This window comes from Dasypus novemcinctus, chromosome 5 (assembly GCF_030445035.2).
Source record: "Dasypus novemcinctus isolate mDasNov1 chromosome 5, mDasNov1.1.hap2, whole genome shotgun sequence".
NCBI lineage: Eukaryota > Metazoa > Chordata > Mammalia > Cingulata > Dasypodidae > Dasypus > Dasypus novemcinctus.
The window spans coordinates 55,839,092-55,860,831 of record NC_080677.1 but is presented as its reverse complement, the minus strand read 5'-3'; the positions used below and the strand labels follow the sequence as shown (position 1 = coordinate 55,860,831).

The following is a 21,740-nucleotide window of genomic DNA, read 5'->3' as shown; positions in this document are numbered from 1 at the left end:
GTGTGTTCTGTTGCAGTTGTTCAAAGTACTGTATTTTTAGACTAAGTTATCCCAGTTGTCCCTATGCAAGAATAGTCAATATTACTGACTTCTGTTGCTTGGTGTAGTAATTTATGCCATATATAGGCTGTTTTCAAAATTAAAAGTATTGAGGCGTAAAAAAATGAGATGTTTGTGAAATCAAAGTGTTAAGAGTGCAAGAGAGAGAACATATGGCTTATTATTATTATAAATTTATTAACTTCTAAAAGGTTATTACCAGTCAAATTAATACAGATGTATTTTGTCATTTCCTTCATGCATGAGGTGGGGTTTTTTTTTTTTTAGCATATACTACAGGCAAGACACTGAGATAGTTGTATTTTACCACTTATCTATGAAAAGAAGGTATTTTTAAAGATTTAAATATTGTTTCAGTTTTCTACATTACCTATATTCCAAATAAAATTCTTAAAGATGTATTGAGCATTATTTAAAATTTATCAAAAAGTCAGTTTGTTTTTAGAAATTAATTTTCACTATATTCATATGAACAAACATTTTTCTTAAATTTTTAAGATTGTTCATAGATAAAATCTGATATTGAATAGAGTTAGGTAAAGTATGATCCTGTTGATCCTTTTAATTATAGAGTTTAAAATTAACTCAGGACACTCTATGCCTGATTCATGAATTTGTTTGCTGGCAGTACACTAATAATAAAGTGTATTGACAGAATTATGGCCCATCTAAATCCACATTGTTTTGGCCTTTGAAAGGTTTGGTTAAAAATTCAGTGTCTAGCTTGCACACCAGGTACCTTAACTACAGAAATTGTGTATTTTTTTTTAAAATTAATGATCTGGGCACCTTTCTTTTACATATTTGCTCACAATTGACATACAGTGGTTTAAGCAAGTGAAAGAGCTTTTATCTACTTCAAGATTAAGTTTAAACATAGATTTTTATGTATGATGGAGGTCTGTTTCAGGGTATATATTTTTTTGTTTTGGTTTGTTTTTTTTGCCCTTTTAAAGATAGGTAATGGGTCAATAGTCTCATATAAACAGATGGTTTCAATTGCCTGAGTAACAGAGTGCCAGGAGTGCTAAATCATAGTACACGTCGAGTTTCCATCCTAGTATGAGATGGTTATTAGACACAGGTCTTAAGCAGTCTTAAGCAGGGGCATGAGATAATCTCTCGGTGGCCGTCCTTTTCCTCTTTTTTTTTCTATTTTCCTTTTACCATTACCTCTTTCTTTTTTAATGGCCTGTTGTTACCTGCTATTCAACATTCTTGTAGAAGGCTCAGGAAGTCTGATATTTATGTTAGTTATAAACTTCCAACCTTGAAGGCAAGAGTTTACGCAAGTGAGGATGGATAAGGCGTAATAGGCACACTAAAATTCTTTATACAAATACTGAGGTTCTTTTATCATATTCTATAATTCCATTTCAGTACCTCCAGTTTCCTTTTAATATTAATTTGATTATAATATCTACATTTTCAGATTTCAAGGCATTTATTAAAGGAGCTATAATGTGTTTTCTACAAGTAAGTAGCTACATTTTAACGGGCCTCACCCTGGGGACATGTCCAAAGTTATCGACCACTTCCCACACCCTGGTTCTGCCAGGGTGGGAGAAAAATAGAAGGAAAAAAGAGAGGAAAATTTGAGGTTTTGAACTTTTTCATCTGCATGTTTTCTTTTGTTCTATCAACCCATCCTGAATGAGTTTCTGAGGGATCAATACAATACATACAGTATTTTTTCTCCAAAGACTCATATAAATATGAGTTTTATTCTACCACACATCTCCCCTCTCTTCCTTTTATAGTATCCTTATCTTAGTAAATCCTGAAATCTCTCCATCAATCCATAAATCATGACCTGATTGTAAAGTATCACATCTAGCGTCTGTGCTCGCCTGTTGGATGCACACCCTGCATCATCTGAAGAAATGTCTGTCACTGTCTGCCCCTTGACTGTGGGAAAAGACTCTCCCTCTTTTCCTTTCTGTTCAAGTGTCTCTTCTCTCTACCCCTTAATTCAGTGGAGCATATGATTTAGGAACAATGCACCCTTTTCCACCCCTGCACAGGGATGTTCACTTCTTCATGCACACGAAGGCAGTGGTGATTCATCCAGTTAAACGTATCATTGTAAATTAGTATATTTAAATTCACATTCATAGATTCTTTTTCTCTGCTGTAACCCCTTTGCCAGGTTCCAACAGCTAGCGTGGCCATTGAGGGGGCGTCTGCTTTAAACCGCGTCCGCTGGGCTCAAGCTGGCAAAGAGGTTGCCGTTGGGGACTCAGAAGGCCGTATCTGGATTTACGACGTTGGAGAGGTACATGTTTTTTTGTTTTTTGTTTGTTTGTTTGTTTTTTTACTTGTGTATCTACTTTAAAGTTCTAGTGAAATTACTGACAAGACCTTGTGGGCCAAAAGAGCCCTCTGGAGTGTGTTTGCAAATTTCCATTGACTTCAGTGAGAGTCTGGTGAGACTTCCTTAGGGCCTAATTTGGTCTTCTGTCTCCACACGCAGGATACTTTCTTAATGATGCAGACTCCTTTTAGAATGCTGTAGAATTCCCAGCTATCTTGTGATGAAACATGGCACGCCCCACCAATTTCATGAGAAGGAAAAGTTTGCCAGATTCATCATGCTTAACATTTAACTTGGATGTTTGTTATTTACTTTGAAACTTGAAATTTTAGTTGGTCTGCGCAATTAAAATGTATTCTATTACTCTTTTTTAAAAAAGCGTAGGCAGTTAAAAAGGCCAAGGTAAATCAGAATTTTGCACTATTTTCATGGTGTTGAAAAGTTTATTATATGAGATATACACCTATCTGGTGTGTCTTATTACATAATATGTAAAGTATTCCTAAATGTGATGACAAATATCAAGGGAAAAAACTATATTTTATATTTTGGATAATTTCCTTGAAATGTTTATACTCAAATCTTTATTTAATATTATATTATAAATAGATTGCACATAAGAATAGCTGTTTGTTTTTACTATAAGAGGAAGTATTAAGAAACATTTTCATTTCTGATGAGGCTAAAGAATTTTTTTCTTAGAAACAAAAAAAAATGAATTTTCAAGCAAAACAAAATAAGAGTGTTGTGTAATATGTTTTTAACGTTTGTATTCTAGGGAAAAATAGACCATATTTGTATGCATCATGCCTAGACCTAGGAAGTGCTCTGTGAGTGCCTGATGGACTGGTTTAGCTGATCACACTGGAAAGGGTTCTTTATGGTTTCATCAATCAGCATTCTATAAATTTGGCAATCCTCCATGGTTTGTCCTACAATGAAACTTTTAATGATACATGTTGCTATATGGTAGAGTTGACCTTGTTGAAACAAGCTGGATGATATTTTTTAAAGGAATCTAGAAACAAACTGATTTGGGTGGGAGTTTTCTATTCTGGGATGCACAACTGTAAGTGAAACAGCTACAAGAATCTCTTGGTTTTATTGCACATTATCTATTTCATTAGATGCCCCCACTTGACTGCCTCGATGCCACAAGCTAAGTCATTCCCACAGTGAGAAAGACTAAATATTGGTCTCTAATGGTGAAGATGAAAGTAGCGTGATGACTATTGATGTGGTGTGTAGTCTTTAGAAAAGAGAATACCCTCCGAGTAGAAACTATTGCCCATAGTTTTATGGCAATATTTTCTTCCATGAGTATTCATTGTATTTAATGCATATTTTTCACGTTCTTCATCAAAATAAAACTGACCAACAAAAATAAATATGCTTTATTGAGTCATTCCCTAAAAAAATATAGAAGCAAGAAAGGAGAATATAAAGAAACAAACAAGGGTTCCCTCCCTCCCTTCTTCCCTTCCTTCCTTCCCTCCCTCCCTCCCTCCCTCCTCTCTCCCTTTTGTTTATAACAAGTATAATTGTGTGAGAGAAATAGATGTGGAAACACACTCGGAAATGAAATGGGAGAAAATACATGCAATTTCAAAAGTCTTTTTTTCTCTTCTCCTGCTTTTACAGAATGTCCCTTAACTCTCTTAAGATTATACGCAACATTAATTGTTTTATATCTCTTTGTTGTTTCCCAGGAAGGTGAAAAACAGAATAGTTTAACAGTCTGGTTTATTTAAAGAAAGACCTTTTTAAAAGTCTTTACATTGACTATAAATATCATACACACACACGCATACATGATCTCTATGCAATAAGAAAACACAATGTAACATATATACAGAATTTTTTGCTATAAAGTGATTTTATAGCCTGTGAACAGAATTACTTGGCTATGACTCATATTGTGGGGGTATACATGATTTTGTAGAAGCTGCTTTGGCTGATATGTGGCTGCTAAAATTTCTTTCTAGGTTGCTATCATCGTTTCTGAATTGCAAAGTATTGTTATACTCATATTTCCCTATCGTACTGGCAGGTCAGGCTGGTTTTCATTTTTGTATTATTGCCCTTACTTTTCTAAGTGATATTACAGACTATAGAAATGTCTGCAACTATAGGCCAGTCCCGCCTATTGTCTGCAGTCTAGACAGGCTATAGAAAAATCTCTGCGAGATATAATAGGCCAAACAATTTGTAGGGTTGTTTATCCCTATAAATTCAGTACCAGGAAAAAAAAGGATATACTATTTTATTGAGAGTAGGTAATATTATAATCTTCTAGCCGTTCTCTGAATGACCACAAATCAGGATAAGCTTATATATTTGAACAATTCTTTTTGTATTGTTTGATCCTATACGAAGACATATAGCTCAGAAAAACTCAGATTTAGCAAAATAATTTTGTCTTAACTAGTTTTTTTCTTAAGTATTTTTGTAAGGTGTCTCAATGTATTTATGTCTGAAAAAAGAAAAGGCCTTTCTGCTTTCCTCTATGCCCTGTTTTAAATCTCTATCGAGGCACCATGTGCTAAAAGGAAAGGTGACTTCCCTACAGCAGAGGCTTAGCTGAAGCCCTCTTCTGAGAGCTGGTGGCTCACTTCATGAGCAAATGCTGCCATTATTGTAATTACCACTGTCTCATTCGCCAGCCCAGAACTGACAGAGAGTAACTGCACTTAGAATAGAAGGGCAACATCTAAATCGGGCTCACCAGCCTTCGAAAGCACCTCAACTGCCGAAAGCTGGACGGAGGTTCTTCGCAGCAAGCCGACCCGTTTAGAATGAGAGGCCAATCAAAGGCTGGTGCATGGCTGACAAGAGGAAGGGATTTGAGCACGAACCAACTGAAAAAGGAAAACAAAATCAGGAAGAACAAAAATTATGGCATTAAGAATGAAAGACCGTGCTACCATTACCTGTATTCACAATTGGGCCTCGGATCCCCCATTCAAACTAGACCCCTCATCTGGGTCATGCTGGCCTTTGGAAGAGAAACTTTGCTTTGGGGAATCCTCTAGAAAAGAAGGAGAAACAAGTTTAGATAAGCTTTATAATCTAATTTGTATAAGAAAGTAAATGGACGTTTTAAAGTATACGTTGTCTACCCATTTTTCATGGTACCTTGAATATTGTCTGTGGGAAGACAGACATTTCACATGCGTTCTCCCAGTGTTGGTTTGGCTGAGAGCTGTTAGGCTGGTAAGAAAGGAGCGGGCAACAGGCTGTCTTTTGCCAAGATCCTCTTCTACAAGCAGGACTGGCTTCATGGGCCAGCAATCGGACAGGGCTCTGTGTGTTGAAGGGCCCTGTGGTTGGTTTATTGAGCAGCTGTCATTGTTGTGCCATTGATGGTTTTTTTCCCAGTGAGGGGCCCTGCATTTTAATTTTACAATAGGCCCTACAAATTACATAGCCATCCTGTCCACAAGAATATAGCTCTAAATACCATTCCCAATACAAACCAGAAATGAAAAATGTTGGCCTCGATCTAGACGTTGGAAAGAAGGATAAATCTTTAGAAATTTGGTTCCATGCAGTACATGCCATCTGGTCTTCTTAGTACCCATTTCTGAAGACTATTTGAATGAGAATAATAATGATTTTACAATATAAATATCATGAGCCCATAAAAGTAGATCTGAAGCCGTACTAGAGATTCTAATCCACCTGTCCACAGCCCCGTTTTAAACAGTGTAGTTTTACCCGAAAGGATAATATTATTTGGGGAAAGACCTCTGTGGTGACTACTCTAGTTGGAGTGGGGTGGGCCAGCACTTCCCTGCTCGCCCCACTGAAGAGAACTCCCTGATAAGCACGCTCTCTGTGACTACCAGTGGAGACGTCTCCACTCAGGTCCAGGTAGACTCGCCTTCCTGTGAGACCCGGCACTCAAGGAGAAGGGCACTGCAGGGCGGGACTCGGGTGTCACCAGTTGCTAACAATCGTCTGCCGCATCTCTTGTCCCAGCTGAGGCTGCAGCTGCTGCAGGGAGTCCCAGTACAGTTCCCCCTTGATCATGCCCTCCTCTATTATGTACAATTATCCTCCATGACTTTTAAGATGATGGCAGAGTAGTGGCTTGATTCCAGATTTACTGATGCAATTTATTATGAACGTCTGAAGAGGTAAACAGAAGGTTGTATATGAGCTCACTGACATCACCGATTGAGTTTGTCTATCCCTGGTTTACTATTATTAATACATTTAAATGGCAAAGGTATGAGTAATATCTTGGGGCCCATGACTAAGAAGGTAAAATATAAAACAGCAATGTTTTCAGGTAGGCCACATGATGCTTTGTTTATATAGCACATATTTATGATCGTCTGATTTCAGCATTGTATGTGGAAAATACACTGTACTCCTTTATTTTCACAGATAGAGGTCTATTTTCTTTGCAGAGCAGGTGCTTAACATTCATTAACATAAATGGAAGTTATGTGAATCCAACGAAAGAGAAAACCCCTTTTTATTGTTAGGCAAATAATTTTTTTTCTATTTGTGCATCTGAAAAGATACTTAAATAGGCAGTGATTACATGCACCATTTAAATTTTCTGTGATCTAAAATAAAAAATGAGCCTAGCCCTCAAATAAGTTTTTTTTCTCTTCAAACTATGGGACAATCTGTTTGTTTTGAGCTACATGAGCCCATTCAATTAACTGAAACATGGGTAAGATAACAAGTAATAAATTAACTACAAATATAACCTGAAAATGTTGAGTGTATTCTGATTCAGTGAACTTGTACAGAGCTGTTAGTCATTGTTGGGTTTTTTAAAAATGAGGTGTGAACTCACATTTTAAAGAATTAAAAATAATATGCATTGCATGCCATGGCTCCTTTACTAGGTAGCAAGCTTTTCTATGTGGAGCTGATTTTAACAGTACATGGGCCAGTGAGTATAGAATTATTCTCGTGTCCTGATGATTGATAGTCAGACCTATCTACCTGTCTTTCTTGCAGATGTGTTTTATAGAAAGCCCCCTGCCATTGTTAATGCTTCAGTGCTGTCACACACAGATGCGGCTGTCACAAATATCCCCTAACAACTATGTTGGCTGCTTATCTGAATTAGTTAGAATGCTGTTTGCAGCTCCAGTTTTGAAAGAAGCAGTTTATCTTCCACCTCCTTTTTTTTTTTCATTAACCTCTTCCAGGGAAGATTGTGTTTTCAATTGTGATTAAATACACACAAATCCCAAACCCCACTTAGATAAAACTCCAAAATGGTTTTCAGTTTAAACTAGAATTTGCAAAATAAAATGGTAACTTAAAAACTGTATGTTGGGAGATGAATAGTAAATCTTATCACCTTAGCATTATTAGTTTGGTATCCCATTTACTAATTATCTAAGAAAACATATATAACTCCTTTAATTTTAACCCTTCATTTTGGTGGCATTTCAAATAGCTTTTTTGATATGTCTATTTGTCAGTCAGAAGAACAACCATTTTATTATAGATTACAATCTATGTTATAATGTTAGCAATCATTAATATATTAAAATATAATAAATTTTCAATGTATTTAATTGAAAATTTCTTGGAATGGAAAAATGTGGGTATAAGAAAGCAAATGTAATTGCTAAAAAAAGGGAAGGTGTGATTTTAAATGTCCATTTGAACATATTAATATTTTAAAGCCAAAATAAAAATGAGAATGAAAAGTTTATTTGGAATCCCAACAGAACAAATGGTTTATGTAATATTCTTTAGAAATGATAGTCAAGGGGTAATGTATAAGGACTGTAAAAAGATGCCTCAAAACAGTTTTTATAGCCAGCAAGAATAGGAATAAAAGAATGAAGATTCAAGGAGCCATTTCTCTTGTACTTTAAATAGCAACTTCATGTAGTAGCATCTGATAAACTGGAAGTGCTGGAAGTTAAAAAGGGTTTGAGTGACACAAAATAAATTCATGTATGGTTTTTAAGTGGATTACACTTAGGCAATAATTGTTTGCTTTGTGGAATTACTGTGTGTTTTCTAGTAAGACAGGGCCTTTAGCAACTTTCCACAAGGAATCCTGTGCCTTGACTATAAATAATCCCCCTCCATGGGGAAAAGGCTGTATAGAACACAAACTATGAAGTTAAACTGAGTTGTAGGGGTTAATTCAAATAAGAGTTCCTAAATGAAAAAGAAATGCATTTGAAATCAGTCCATTTAATTACTATGCGCTCTGATGGCCACTACCCCCTGCTGATGACGACCCTGATAACAGGGCTAAGCTTTGGCAGACTTCAGAAGAGGAGAGCAGACCTGGGCTCAGCTTAGCAAAGTCCAGTTAGGATCACCCAAAACGCTTGTGTTTCTCATTAAGTTGAGTGTTGCTGTAAGTTGCTAGTTGCTTGAAGCTCTTTGCTAGTACTGGCTTACTCTTCAGTGGGTAAACAATGTTATTTTCTGTAGCCTATGCTAAATACCTCCTTTGTTTTTTTTTCTTTATGGAAAAGAAAAATCTTAAGCATAAATTTTTCCATGATGCCAAACATCCAGATAAAAACCAAAGTACAAATAACTAGTTCTGTCAATAACATCTAGATATATTTGATAACACTGAATCAAATCAGGATTTTCAACTGAACTTTTCAATTTTTAATCTGAATTTTTACTATTAATGCTACAATGCTATGCAGTTAAGTCAAAGAACACAGGCATATTTGTATAGGCAGAGCTTGGATGTTAATAAATATAATTATATAAAAAGACCATTTTGGAATAGTATATTTCTTTGACATAATAAATTATATATATTTGAAATAAAATTATTTGGGTAAAATTATTGTAATTTTAGTATTAACTTGATTTCTTCTAGGAAAAGTGCTTATTTAGAAAAGTTGTTATTAATTTCAATTAATGTTATAATCATTCATCTTATGTTAGTGTAGTAGCAGTGGCTTTCATATTGAAAATTATATATGTAAAAGACCATGATTAAACTAATTATTATATAATGTGCTTATTCAGGTAACATTGGAGTTTATGAAAATAGACTAGGGATTAATACCTTTTCAAGCTACTTTTTTTCCCTAAATTGATGAGAAAATACTTATGACTTCTATAGTATGGAGTAGTTGATTAAATGAAAAGAAAACCCTAATAACTAATTTTATGAAAACCAAATTAATCTGTGTACAGTAATTTGCAGCAGTCACTGAAACTCATACAGTCTCATTTTGGTGATAGATGGTCTATGAATATAAATCTTCTGAGACAAGGACCAGTTTGTATAATTAAGTATCTTTTTGATTCTTGTGTGGTTGCAAACTGTCATCCTCAATAGCAGTTTGGATTCTGAAGCAGTTGTTAATTATAGTGTTAATTTTTTTATGGCTGACAAAATTGTGTTTAGTTTTAGAATTTCAAAATGCTAAATTTTGTCTTTAAAAATTGCTGCTTCAAACAGTAGCCTCAAATCACAGCTTAGACCAGCCGAATGTGAAGCTGTTCCGATCATCTGTGAGTCTAGGTTAACGCTTGCCTGTATAGAAATGGAATGTTAAATGTTTCTTATATGTGTATGTGCATCTACTTGTATATTGAAAAGATAATATGAAATCAAATACCCACTTATGCATGTTTATGTAAATATTTATATAGCATATTAGGTGGACTCAAAGTGAGGAAGTGAATGAACCATTATATTCCAATTTCAAGGAAGGTTTTAGGAATGTCAGCTATCAGAACCTCTTTTAAATTTTAAAGGTTAAATTATATATCATTTATGGAACATCTAAGTTTAACAATGTAGAATAAATTTTACACTCATTTAGACTGGTAGATAAAACTGATCAGTGGGCAGTTTCTAAGATCCTTTCTCCTAATGAGCCGCCAACAGTTTCTCAACATTTAGAGGCAATCTTTTTTTGTCTCTAAGGATCTTTAGGCAGAAAGTGAATATTATCCAGTATTATAAAGACTAGCCACCCATTTTACATAGATTAAAAAAGTCCAGGTTGGCAACCTTCCTTTTGTTAATCATATTCCTCTGTAGAGTTTTTCTAACCTTCGTAGTGCTATGTCCACAGAAACATATCCAAAGTGTATATTTAATGATTATCTCTTTGAATAGAGTAACCTGGCCTCCACAATGCCTCACATGTAATAGACACTCAAATATCTGATGGTGAATGAATGACTCATATGTGAAAATTGGGGATTAGGGGAATGCTTACGTGTTCAAAGCCTTCAGAATGCAGCCTCCAAATTGGATATAGAATTGGGTGGGGAGAAAATCTATTTAACTATTTTTACACGGAGAAAAAAAGGATGTTTAGAAAATATATTTGCTAAAGAATGCTATCCTTTCTCCCCAATATCTATCCCAGTGCCCCTCCCATCCTGTGCTTTTCAAACTGAGCAATTGGCCACTGGTGTAATGAAAGCATAACAGTTGATTCAGATAGTTGTCAAACCACTGGAAAAATGCTTCCTTTTCATTGTGCTTTTTTTGGACACTATAGATATGGTAAATCATGAACTGCATTATAAAAAATACCTCTTTTGTGCCTAAACATTCAGTAGGAGGGAATGTCATTTCTTTTATTACTTTGGTAAATGTTTTTAAGAATTTTAGCAATAAGGCCTCTTTTTGTCAAAACTGCTTAGATGCAGTGATTGCTAGGAATTTACTAGAAAACCTATAGTTAATAATAACAGAAACAGATATATATTTAGTCAGCTAACATGAGAGATTAGCTTGAGTAGCACATGCTTTTTCTTTTTCTTGTCATTTTCCTGATCTTTTGTGCTATAGAAAAAGAGTGGTAATTGAAGTTTAAAAGTTTATTTCCCATTGTTATCTTTCAACTAATTTTTTTTTTAACATTTTCTCCATCTTTTGGACAGAGAAATAGATTGTTACAAATAGAAAAGAATGATTAAAAGATTTCTGAAGGAAAGAGGATGGATAAGATTTTTAAAATAACTTTATTTCAAATTTTTAAAAAAATAGGAAAATGCAGTTGAACAAGTTATGGGAACATGACTCCTAACAAGTTTAAGAAGGATGATAAAATGTTAATGCAAATATGAACAAGGTCATCTTTGGACCTTGGAAAATTACTTCTTTCCTCTTGATCTGTTTGATTTTTTTTCCTCCATGGGCAAAAACTTCAGAATTTTTTCTTGTTTCCTATAATATTAACTTTTAACATTAAGAATACTTTCAATTAAAAAAAAAGAAGAAAGAAAAAAGAAAAAAGAATACTTTCAAATGTTAATTTCTTAAGAATAGGGTTTAAAATGAATTAATTCTTTCCATATTTCCATATTTAAATTGATACAGAGCTATATGTATTACATTGGACTTTCTTCCTTTTGAATTTTATGTACTACTTCTGTTTCTTTTTTAAAAATTAGCTGGTAATGTATTTTTAAAAAGTGTTGCTGTAAGATACATGATGTCAAACCACTCACAGAAACGTTTCCAGCTTCTTGGGTGGATAGTGCAGGGGGTGGGCGGGATCCCTTACATGAGATTAAAGGAAATTCATTCTGCCTTAAATAAAAATAGCCAGATCTTGTCAGGATAGAATACTGTTAAATTTCACAGAAATTTTAACCTATTGACTGCTAAGAGCAGACTTTAGAGAATGGAGAGTAATGTAACTTCTACTTTCAACTTCTCTAAAATTGCTCTAAATACTAAGTTGCCACACAGAATCTTACTGTGGTAGAATCCTGTAGTATATTTACACCCTCTGTATACTATAGTCTAGCTTGGAATTTTGGTTGGTGGTTTTATCCATTGTTAAGACTGATGCTAGACTCTCCTGAGAGTTAAATACAGTGGAGCTGTATTTATGTAAAGCGGGTAGGCTTGGTCGTTCCAGTAGCTTTTTCATTGCTTATTACCTCCCACTTTGCTTCCATCTGTGTGTGTGGCAGAGGGAATTGTCCTAAAAAATATAGGCTTCCTCTGAACACAGACGTGCATTTGTATACCAGTAAGCCCACAATCTCATGATTTGGGGTACCATTAAAAATTGTATTTAAAAAATGCTTTTAATGCTTAGAGGGGTTTGGCAGTCTTTCTGTGGAAACCGACATATACTTCCAGTGTTTCTGTAAAGTTTTCAAAAGATCGATGCATATTAAGTGAAAAGGTAATTTGTAAGGCATTTTTTAACAGAAACATTAATTTTTAGGTTAGTACAGGAAATGAATATTGTTTATCTGTTTGGAGGCCATGGTTAATATAATAGTCCCACAGACTCTTTTTTAATGACTCCATTTAATTGAAAGATTGCAAAGATGCCGATGAACCACATACTCATGGAATATTTATCCCGTAACCTGGAGTTCTACTCATTTTAATTTGTTTGCCATGCTTAACCTATCTGAGAAACCAAACTTAAATTATTGAATGCTTTTCTTATGTCTTAATTATCCAAGACTTAAAAAAAAAAATATTAACCTACTTTTACACTAAGCAATGCCTGAAGCAGATACTTTTACCACAAAAATATATAGTGCACTGGGCTGGTAGGAGTTACTGCAGATAATGCAGCTATTTAAAATCAGCTGCTAGGTACTATAAACCCTTTAAAATTACTAACAAATGAGGAGACTTGACTGAGCACTGTTCAAAATGGTTAGTCATGTGCTTATAAAAAGGGACACACGAATGATATTTGTATGTTTAACCCTGGTTATAAAATGTCATTTGATTTTTACAACAGCATGTTCAGTGGTTACACAGCCTTATAACTTGAGGTAAAAATGTAGAATCCCACCATGGAAAGTGTGGTAACAGGAAATAGCTAGATAAATCTGCATTGGTCATATGTGAAAATTTAAAAAAATATATATGTGTGTGTTTATTCTTACAAGCAATAAAATATAATCTGACAAAAGTTTTTCTTGCTTTCTGAAAGAACTCTGCCTTTGCATCCAGCTCATGAAAGTTAACTATTTTTAACAGTCTAACTATTTAAGAAATCAAATGTGATGAAATATGTAGTAAACTTCTGAAAAAATGCAGCTCTGTAAAGATGAAAACAAGGAAATGGAATAAAGATAAGAGTGAAAGGAAGCAAGAAAATGAGTTAAATCAGGGCAGAAGGGAAGGGAATAAGCATTAAGAAGGAAAAAGAGGAAAAACAATATAATTTATTCAGGATTTAAAATGTACCAAGCACTGTGCTAAGCTTGTTCTGTCTCATTGTCGAATTTAATGTTCACAACAGGCTTAGGACTGTCTTAGGAGACGGATCTTAAAATTCCCTTTTCACAAATGAGGAAGTAAAGTCAGAGACATTAAAACCATAAGTTTCCTAAGGACACACAGCAAATAAGCGACAGAGTTGGGAATGAAAGAGTAATCTGACTGATGGCTGAAGTGGGTGGGAGCGGTCAACCTGGCTATTCTACAATCCAAATCAGGCTATTCTACAATCTGTGCCTCCCTTTGAGCATACAAATAACCCAGCCAAGACACCCAGTGGTTAGACTGATGGGTGATTAGAGAGTGGAGTATGGCAGGGAGCAGAGGCATATTCCAGTTTGCTGAGGCAGAGGAGAGGGGACAGATCTATGACCTGGTCTCAGAGGTACTGGGAGTTGGGGGGCAGGTGGAAGGAGGGAGGGGAGAGAGGGGGTAAGATGATCAGTTTTCATGGAATTTCCCATAATGTTAGCACTTTTGCTTTTCGTTTTTGATCTTTTGTCTCACAAGAATATTAGAAGATTAAAATCAGTTTTTAGAATCTTGTAGCAGGTGATTCAAAACACAGTCCCTGAATGCTGTGGTATGCTGGCATTTCTTAAAGGGGTGAGGTTCCTGATTGCTCCAGACCAACATGTGGAAGTTGGCAATCACTAGCTCCCTATACTTCCCATTTCCCTCTGTTGTAGAGAGAGCTATACCTTGCTCTTTAACATCCTCACAGAGCAGTCATCAGAAATGCTATTTAAAACACACACACAAATCCTAGAAATGATATCTATGCCACGTCCATATCGTTTTTAGGAGTATGTTCAATTTGAAAAAGATTTTAAAGGAAAAGAGTGCATGACTATTGCAAGATGCTCTCAGGCTTTCTTCACTTAGATTACTGTCTCATCCTCTCCACCTCCCTGTTGATAAATGGGTGAGGCATAATCATTCTCATTTTCAGTTGAGGCAATGAGAGGTTAAGTGCCTGGCCACAACTAGTGGCCGAGGTGAAAGCAGGACTTAAGTCTCCTGTCTAAATCTGAGGTTCATTTTACCTCCTCCTTAGGGCCAAATTGCTACCTCAGTAGCTCTGACCTTAGTTCCCTTGGCTATAAAAACAGGGTCGCACCCTGTCTATAAAAGGTGATCCCTTATAGAACTAAAATTTTTATCATCTCAGGATTTAGGGCCACAAGTGCTTTTGACATTTTAAAAAATGCTTCATAAATTTAACACAAGATTAGAAAGCAATCATCTAGCTGGGGGTGGACAGGCTACTGCTAAACTCCGTGTATGAAGTGATTGGAGAAATCTAAGCCTTCCCTGACCTGCGAAAGGGCCTTTAGTGGAAGAATTTCAAGGCAAAGATTGTTTTCAGATCCACTTTGACTCGGTACAATACTGGACAATTGTTATGCATCCTTCTTTTTGGTGTTCCCTTGATTTTCCTATGGGATATTTTCTTCACATTCTTCTCACATATTATTTAACTAATTAAAATTATTCATCACCATTAGAAAGTTATGAATATTTTCCTATCACATGTAAATTGCCTAGAAATTATTCTAGGCCATTCTTTTCAGGGAAAAACAGTGATGGTGATGCTGTAGATTTAGTCTGTAATGCCTTGCTAAAAACTTTAAAAGATACTGAAGAAGTATGATTGATATGCTGTCGCAGTTTGACCTAACTATGAATTCCAAAAATAGATATTGGATTATGTTTGTAATCTGGTCTGTACCTGGGCATGATTAAATTATGATTAGGGCTTTGATTGGGCCATGTCATTAGGGCATTGAGTCCCTGCCCTTTGGTAGGTGGGGACTCACAGATAAAAGGCATGGCAAAGGACAGAGTTGAGGGGTTTTGATGTCGGAGTTTGATGCTGAAGCCTTAAGCTGGAGCCCTGGGAAGAAGGCTCACAGAGGAAAGAGAAGCCAGCCCCAGGACGAAAGGAACCTTGAACCCAGAGAGACGCAAGACGCTGGAAGGGAGGAGCCCAGGAAGCCTGAACCCTCACAGCCATCGGCAGCCATTTTGCTCCAATACGTGAAAACAGACTTTGGTGAGGGAAGTAACTTATGCATTATGGCCTGGTATCTGTAAGCTCCCACCCCAAATAAATTTCTGGTATTTTACATCAAGCTCCCCTTTGGCTGACTAATACATATACCATTTCCTTCCTTGCACTTGCTTGACACACAACATGTCCTAGAAAATGTTGCAGTGTCACCAAGAAGGTAATCTTAGGTTACTCACTTTTTGAACATAAGTACAGTTTAACAAAAACAGCAAAGAACCAATGCCAGTATTTATACCTTTTGACCTAAGAAATCATGATAATTTTTGGTTGCTGTTTCATAGTCAGCTTCTGCCAAATGCTTGACTGTTGTACCTTTAATCCCCTGCACAGTGCCTGGCATAAAGCTGTTAATCACTCAATGCTGACCGAACTTAGACGGTAGGTAGAACATGAGAGCAGTTGTAGTCTTTAACTCTGAAACATGTGCAGAGGGTTTTCTTATGAAATGATTAGGATTTTATTGGCCTAAAAATCTCCTAGAGAAATTCTCAGGTGCTTTTATGCTTTAGCCTCATTTCTAGCCCTTTCTGATCAGGGAGTACCAGGTGAGAAGAATCATGGACTGTTAAAGGTAAGCAGGACAGTTTTGCCCAGACAGATGCTGGCATCAGTAAATGTAAAGAGTGTTCTTCTTGTTTATGGGGAAACCTGTTTGGTCTCACCTACAAGCAATTCAAATGCCAAAAATCATTGCCTTGGGTATGGAAGCAGCCTGTGAATGCACATTCACACATTCAAGCTAAGATTATACTTAAAGTGCTTCCTGCTGGTGATATCTAATTCTAAAAATGGGGCAGTCTGCAGTTCACCTTCTAAATATAACATCACAATCATCTTGAGTTATTTTTGTGATCAACTATATCAAGTAGGTAAATTTATTCTAAGTTTTGAGAAACAATTGTGTTTGCATCATCCACCCTAGAATGATTATTTTGTCAGCCAAAGCACACTAATATTTCTGTGAAATTTATGATTTTCCAGAGAAGAAAATACTTGAAAGGACAAATTAGAAAGAAAAATAAAAACCTTCAAATTTTTGCCTACCTTAAATGGAACTTGAGCAGATCAAAAGGGGACAAGATATGTTACAATACTCTGAAACCTTTTATGGGAATGAATCTGTATTTTTAAGAGCAATATTCATGTTCCCACTCCCATAAAAAAGGTCAAATATAATTCAATTGTGAGGTTGTTTTTGTTTATCAGAGACATTCAAATGTGATAAAATTCATTTTTAAAAAGTTAGATACACAATTTTATATATAAACGATGCTCAATTCTGCCCCAATCTGTATTTGGGCACATACTTAGACCACAAAAATCTTATTAGAGCCATTTCTTAAGAGTCTTGTCATTGATATTACATGAAACTGTAAACACATTTACCTATTTTCTTGTTAAAAGTAAATTGTTTCTGTATATTGTTATCAATAAAACACTATTACATAGGGGATCATATATTAACTCTAATTTGTACCACTTTAACCAATAATACTAACATTATGTTTGGGAGCCAAGCTCAACTCTTTATGAGCAATATGCTGTGTGTTATTAGTAAAATCTGCTTTTCTCCACTCTTCAAGTTTTATAAAGTTATAGGTTGCTTTAGCTTGATTCTTACCTTATGTGAGAGAATGATAGTAGGATTAAAACTCTGAATTAAAAGGGTGTTATCAGGATTGGGTTTTGGTAATTTTACATAGGGCTTTTGTTTTTGCTAACTTTTTGGAAGGACTCGGGGGTTGGAGGAAGGAGAAGAAACGGTGAACCTATTCTTTCATAGAAATGTAATGCCAGCCCTTTGCTGCCTAAGATTTTTGCCTGCTCTTTTGTATCATTTATTTTGGGGGCCTCATTTTCCAAGTGCAGTATTTTCTAAAATTGAAGAGAAAAAATGAAGAACAGTGGAACAGAGGAAAGGAACTCAAAGTAGGGAAAATGGATTGAGCGAAGGGGTAACAACCTCATTTAAGACTATTATGAACTTGTGTCATTGCCTAGAAAAGAAATTTGGATTCATTTCAATAACAAGGGAATTGTTTAACCATTCGAAAACTCATCCATATGACCAAACAAGAAGTCTTATTGGCACTACATTTCTCAAAATAAATATAAGAAATTACTTCTCCCAACTGTTTATCATTTCCAGAATTATATTCTTGAAAGCTTTATCTTCAGTACTAGAACCCTAATTAAAGCAAATCCTTTGTAGAATGGCAGTATTAGTTCCTAATAAAGAGTCCTGGACAGAGACTATCTGAGAATATCCCTTGTAATAAAAATGTATTGTTCTAATTCTTTGACTCCGTATAGTGGGTAGTTTTCCAGCTGTACAAGTGATCACAAAATTGAGATTTATATGCTTTCTCCTTTTTTGTTTTTAAAAATGTACACTGGTTGGGAGAAATGTGTTTTCTCAATGTTTACGGAATATGTGGATAGCATTTTTAGCACTAGTACCTATAGAGGATTTGCGCCACCTTACCTCCCAAGAAAATGGCTCTAAAGCAAGGGTTCTTAACCTATTTTGTTCCACAGACCCCTTTGCCAGTCAGGTGAAAACCACCAACCCCTTACTAAGTTCACACTACACTGTGTATTATTTAATAAATATAGCACACTCACACCAACACGTCCTCATAAGAATTTTTTTTTAAATTTCAATTCAAGCTCACAGATCCCTTGTTAAGAACCCTTGTTCTAAAGTCTAAATCAGTTGTATTTTATATGAAAAACATTCAGACTTCTACTCAGTTCAGTTCCTCATGTTTAAATAAGTCTCTCATCTATTCCGACCACTTGCATATTATCTTTAGGCAATTCATTTTTTAAGATTTATTTACTTTTTTAAAAAAATTTATCCCCCCCTCCCCCAGGTGGTTCTCTCATCTGTCTGCTCATTGTTTGCTCACCTTCTCCAGGAGGCACTGGGAACCAAACCTGGGTTCCTCCCACATGGGAGGCGAGTGCCCAACAGCCTGAGCCACATCCACTCCTCGTGGGCTGCGGCTCTGCTGGCTTGAGGCATCTGCTCATTGCAGTGGGTGTGGTGTCTGCTGGTCCTCTTTAGGATGCACTGGGACCCAAACCCAGGATGTCCCATGTGGTAGGTAGGGGTCCAACTAGGGTAGGGTTGAGGCACATCTGCTTCCCTAGGCAATTCATTTTTGAATCCAATGTAGAGAAAGCATTATCCTTTAAAATAGATTACAAAAATTCATACAGGCAGTTTGCATGGGGAGCATTCATTTCTTCCTCACTGAATTGTGGACAGAAGATAATATTTGGGAAATTTTATAAATACCATCTTAGTGAATCAGCATAACACACTGGCTGAGGACACAGATGCTGGAAACAGGTTATATTAGCATTGATATTTGCTGGCTATGCAACCTTGGTAAGATTTTTTTTATCTTTCTGTGTCTCAATATTCCTTCTGTAAAATGGGTATAGTAATATAACTCTACACAGGACTGTTGTGAGGAATGAGTTAATGTGTGTAAAGTACTTAGCTTAGAACTCTTGGTAAATGTTAGCTACTATTATTATTATTCATAGGTATCAGCATATAAGATCTTGCCAGAAAGGCCCAAGCATTATCTTATCTGGGTCAAAAATGCAATTTTTATCTGCTGTATCCATTGTAAGCCTGGTCTTCTTATGAATATTCATTACTGAAAGACTCCCTTCTGTGAGTGACTTTGCTTCTGAGAATGACATTATTCTCTTAAGTCATCAGTTTAAGAGCAGCACTTGTGGAGACCTGACTCAAGGAAGAAGACCTGGTTTCCTTTACATTCCAAGTGAAATGTCTTCTTTGTGAGAAACAGTCATGTAGGCTTCAAGGCTTCCAGATGGCTAAGATACCTTTTCACCATGTCTCCCTTGATTTGCTTTGTAGCTCGCAGTGCCCCACAACGATGAGTGGACCCGGTTTGCCAGGACCCTTGTGGAGATCCGTGCGAACAGAGCCGACAGCGAGGAGGAAGGCACCGTGGAGCTATCTGCCTAGTGGAAAGAAGCCACCTCAGCCCGTGTCCCACCTTCAGTCCCTAAAAGCTCAGCATTTGCAGCCACTTGTGCTCAGTGTCCATTCAGAATCGGTGTTGCCATGACATTTCGGGTGCCATATTGTACCAGCTTTGCTCCAAGTAGTCCACATTTATCCTGCTGTGCTTTCCACCAACGTGAAGTTCACAGAGCCTTTCTATCTTTTCTGTCTCAGAAGGGGGGGGGAGGGGAGATCTTTATGGGTTTAGTTGTTGCCTTTTAACTACTTAGTAGCTGTATTTAATAGCTGGAAACCTCTGGTTAAATTTGTGCTTACATGCACTTATGGCGTAGTCCTATTAAATCCATATGAAGCCAGATATGATTAGGTACAGATGTGTGCTTCATGCTATGGTCCGAGGCCAAAGACTTGAGATGTGGTGTTGCACATGGTGACTCACATTATGAATGGATTTACTATAAGAACATTGCTGCTCCTTATTTATTGTGGTGTGCTGCATGGAACATATTTATTTGAAAGCATTAAAATAAATGATCCTAGAGCATGTGCATAATGAGAGGACTGCAGTGTCTCTCTGCTGCTGTTGAGGTTACATTAAGTTCCAAATAACAATAACAGTATGCCGGTTCCACGGAGGACATGAAATTTCTAAAGGTTTGTTTCAATGAAAGAAATGATTTTCAATGCCTGTTATTTGTAGGTACTTTAGCAATATTTCAAATATAGTTGGCCACTGATAGTTGTCATTCAAGCAAACACAGTCCGACAAAAGTCTATGATTCCTAAATATGACACCAGTATTGCCAATAAAATGTTCCAAACCAGGTCTGTACCAGTGTGGGTAAATTCTCTGTTTTGGGAAAGGCCGACTCCAAATTCCGTTTTAACAAGGGGGTGGGGGCCACGCTGTTCCACTGTAGCATTAGGCCAGGTTAAGAATTGGTCATGAACTTACAGGCAGCCAACCTCCCTGGATCTAAACCAAGACTCCAAGTTCTATTTTCATGAGGGGATAGGTGAGGAAAGTTCTCTCTGTCTCCTTCACCAGAGCCACCCTTCCCCCAAAACTCCCTCAAACATCAGATAAGAAAGACAGTTTAAGAGGAACAAATACCAAATGTTCTCTACATTATACTTTTTTACTTACACCAGAAAGTGGTGTTTATACTATTGGACCAGGAAATATATTTATAAACAACTTTAACAAAAACAATTTTTCTCCAGGTCATTTCACAGTACAGAGAATTAAATAGTGGTTGAATCATGAAAAACGTTTGAAGCTGGGCTTTTGGCTTTGAGGAAGGGGATATCCATTGAGGTTGATAGGGTTGTCCTTGAACTATATGATTCCTTTTATTTTAAAAATGATGTTATACTTTTTTACAAGTGCCCTAGAGTATCTAGATATTGAAATTCTTTGTAAGCAAATTAAAATGTAAAAAAAATTTTAAATGAGCATCTGAAATAGCATTATTTAAAAGAAATCCAATGAAAAGTACTGAAGAAAAAAAAAAGTTTCTCAAACATGTACTAATTGACCTAGGAGTAAATCAATAAAATAATCCTTGAGTTGTTTTATAGACCAACCTTTGAAGATTCAATGAGTTGAAGATGGCCAAAAGTGCAAAGGCCAGAGTCACTGGACTGGTAGGAAGAATATTAAGTAGTACAAGAGCTTATATGCTGTGTCCTGGGAGCCCCTTGTGGTAGCTCATCTCCAAGACAGCTCCCCAGTTCTTGTGTAGTCCCCTCTCATTTGAATCTTGTATAACATAGACTATGGGGGAAGCAACACTGTGGTTTTCAAGACTACAATATAAGAAGCTGAAAAGCTTCCTTCTAGGTCTCTTGGCACACTCACTCTTGGACTTCCAATCATCATGCAATAAATTCAGCTACTCTGAGGCCTCTGGACATACAGAAGCCCAAGCTAACCGTGGAGTTACTATGTGGATAAAGAGACACCCAGCCAGCCCATAGTCATTCAAGTCATCCCAGCTGATCCCCAGATATCATGGAATGTGGTGGCCATTAAAATGTCTCTCAGATCACCTACTGCAGAGAGTATAATTTACTTACAGCTCCAGCTGCT

General features: G+C 36.3%; 1 protein-coding gene across 4 annotated transcripts in view; it reads left to right on the top strand.

The window, feature by feature from the left end:
• DYNC1I1 (dynein cytoplasmic 1 intermediate chain 1) overlaps positions 1-20,472 on the top strand; it is a 367,795-nt gene extending 347,323 nt beyond the window's left edge. For all 4 annotated transcript variants that reach the window (XM_004470734.5, XM_004470736.5, XM_004470735.5 and 1 more), the window contains 2 exons: positions 2,210-2,335; positions 19,538-20,472. In XM_004470734.5, coding sequence (XP_004470791.1) covers positions 2,210-2,335; positions 19,538-19,648 — 237 coding nt within the window. In that variant the 3' untranslated portion in view covers positions 19,649-20,472. The remainder of the gene's footprint in view (positions 1-2,209; positions 2,336-19,537) is intronic.
• The last annotated feature ends 1,268 nt before the right edge of the window (positions 20,473-21,740 follow it).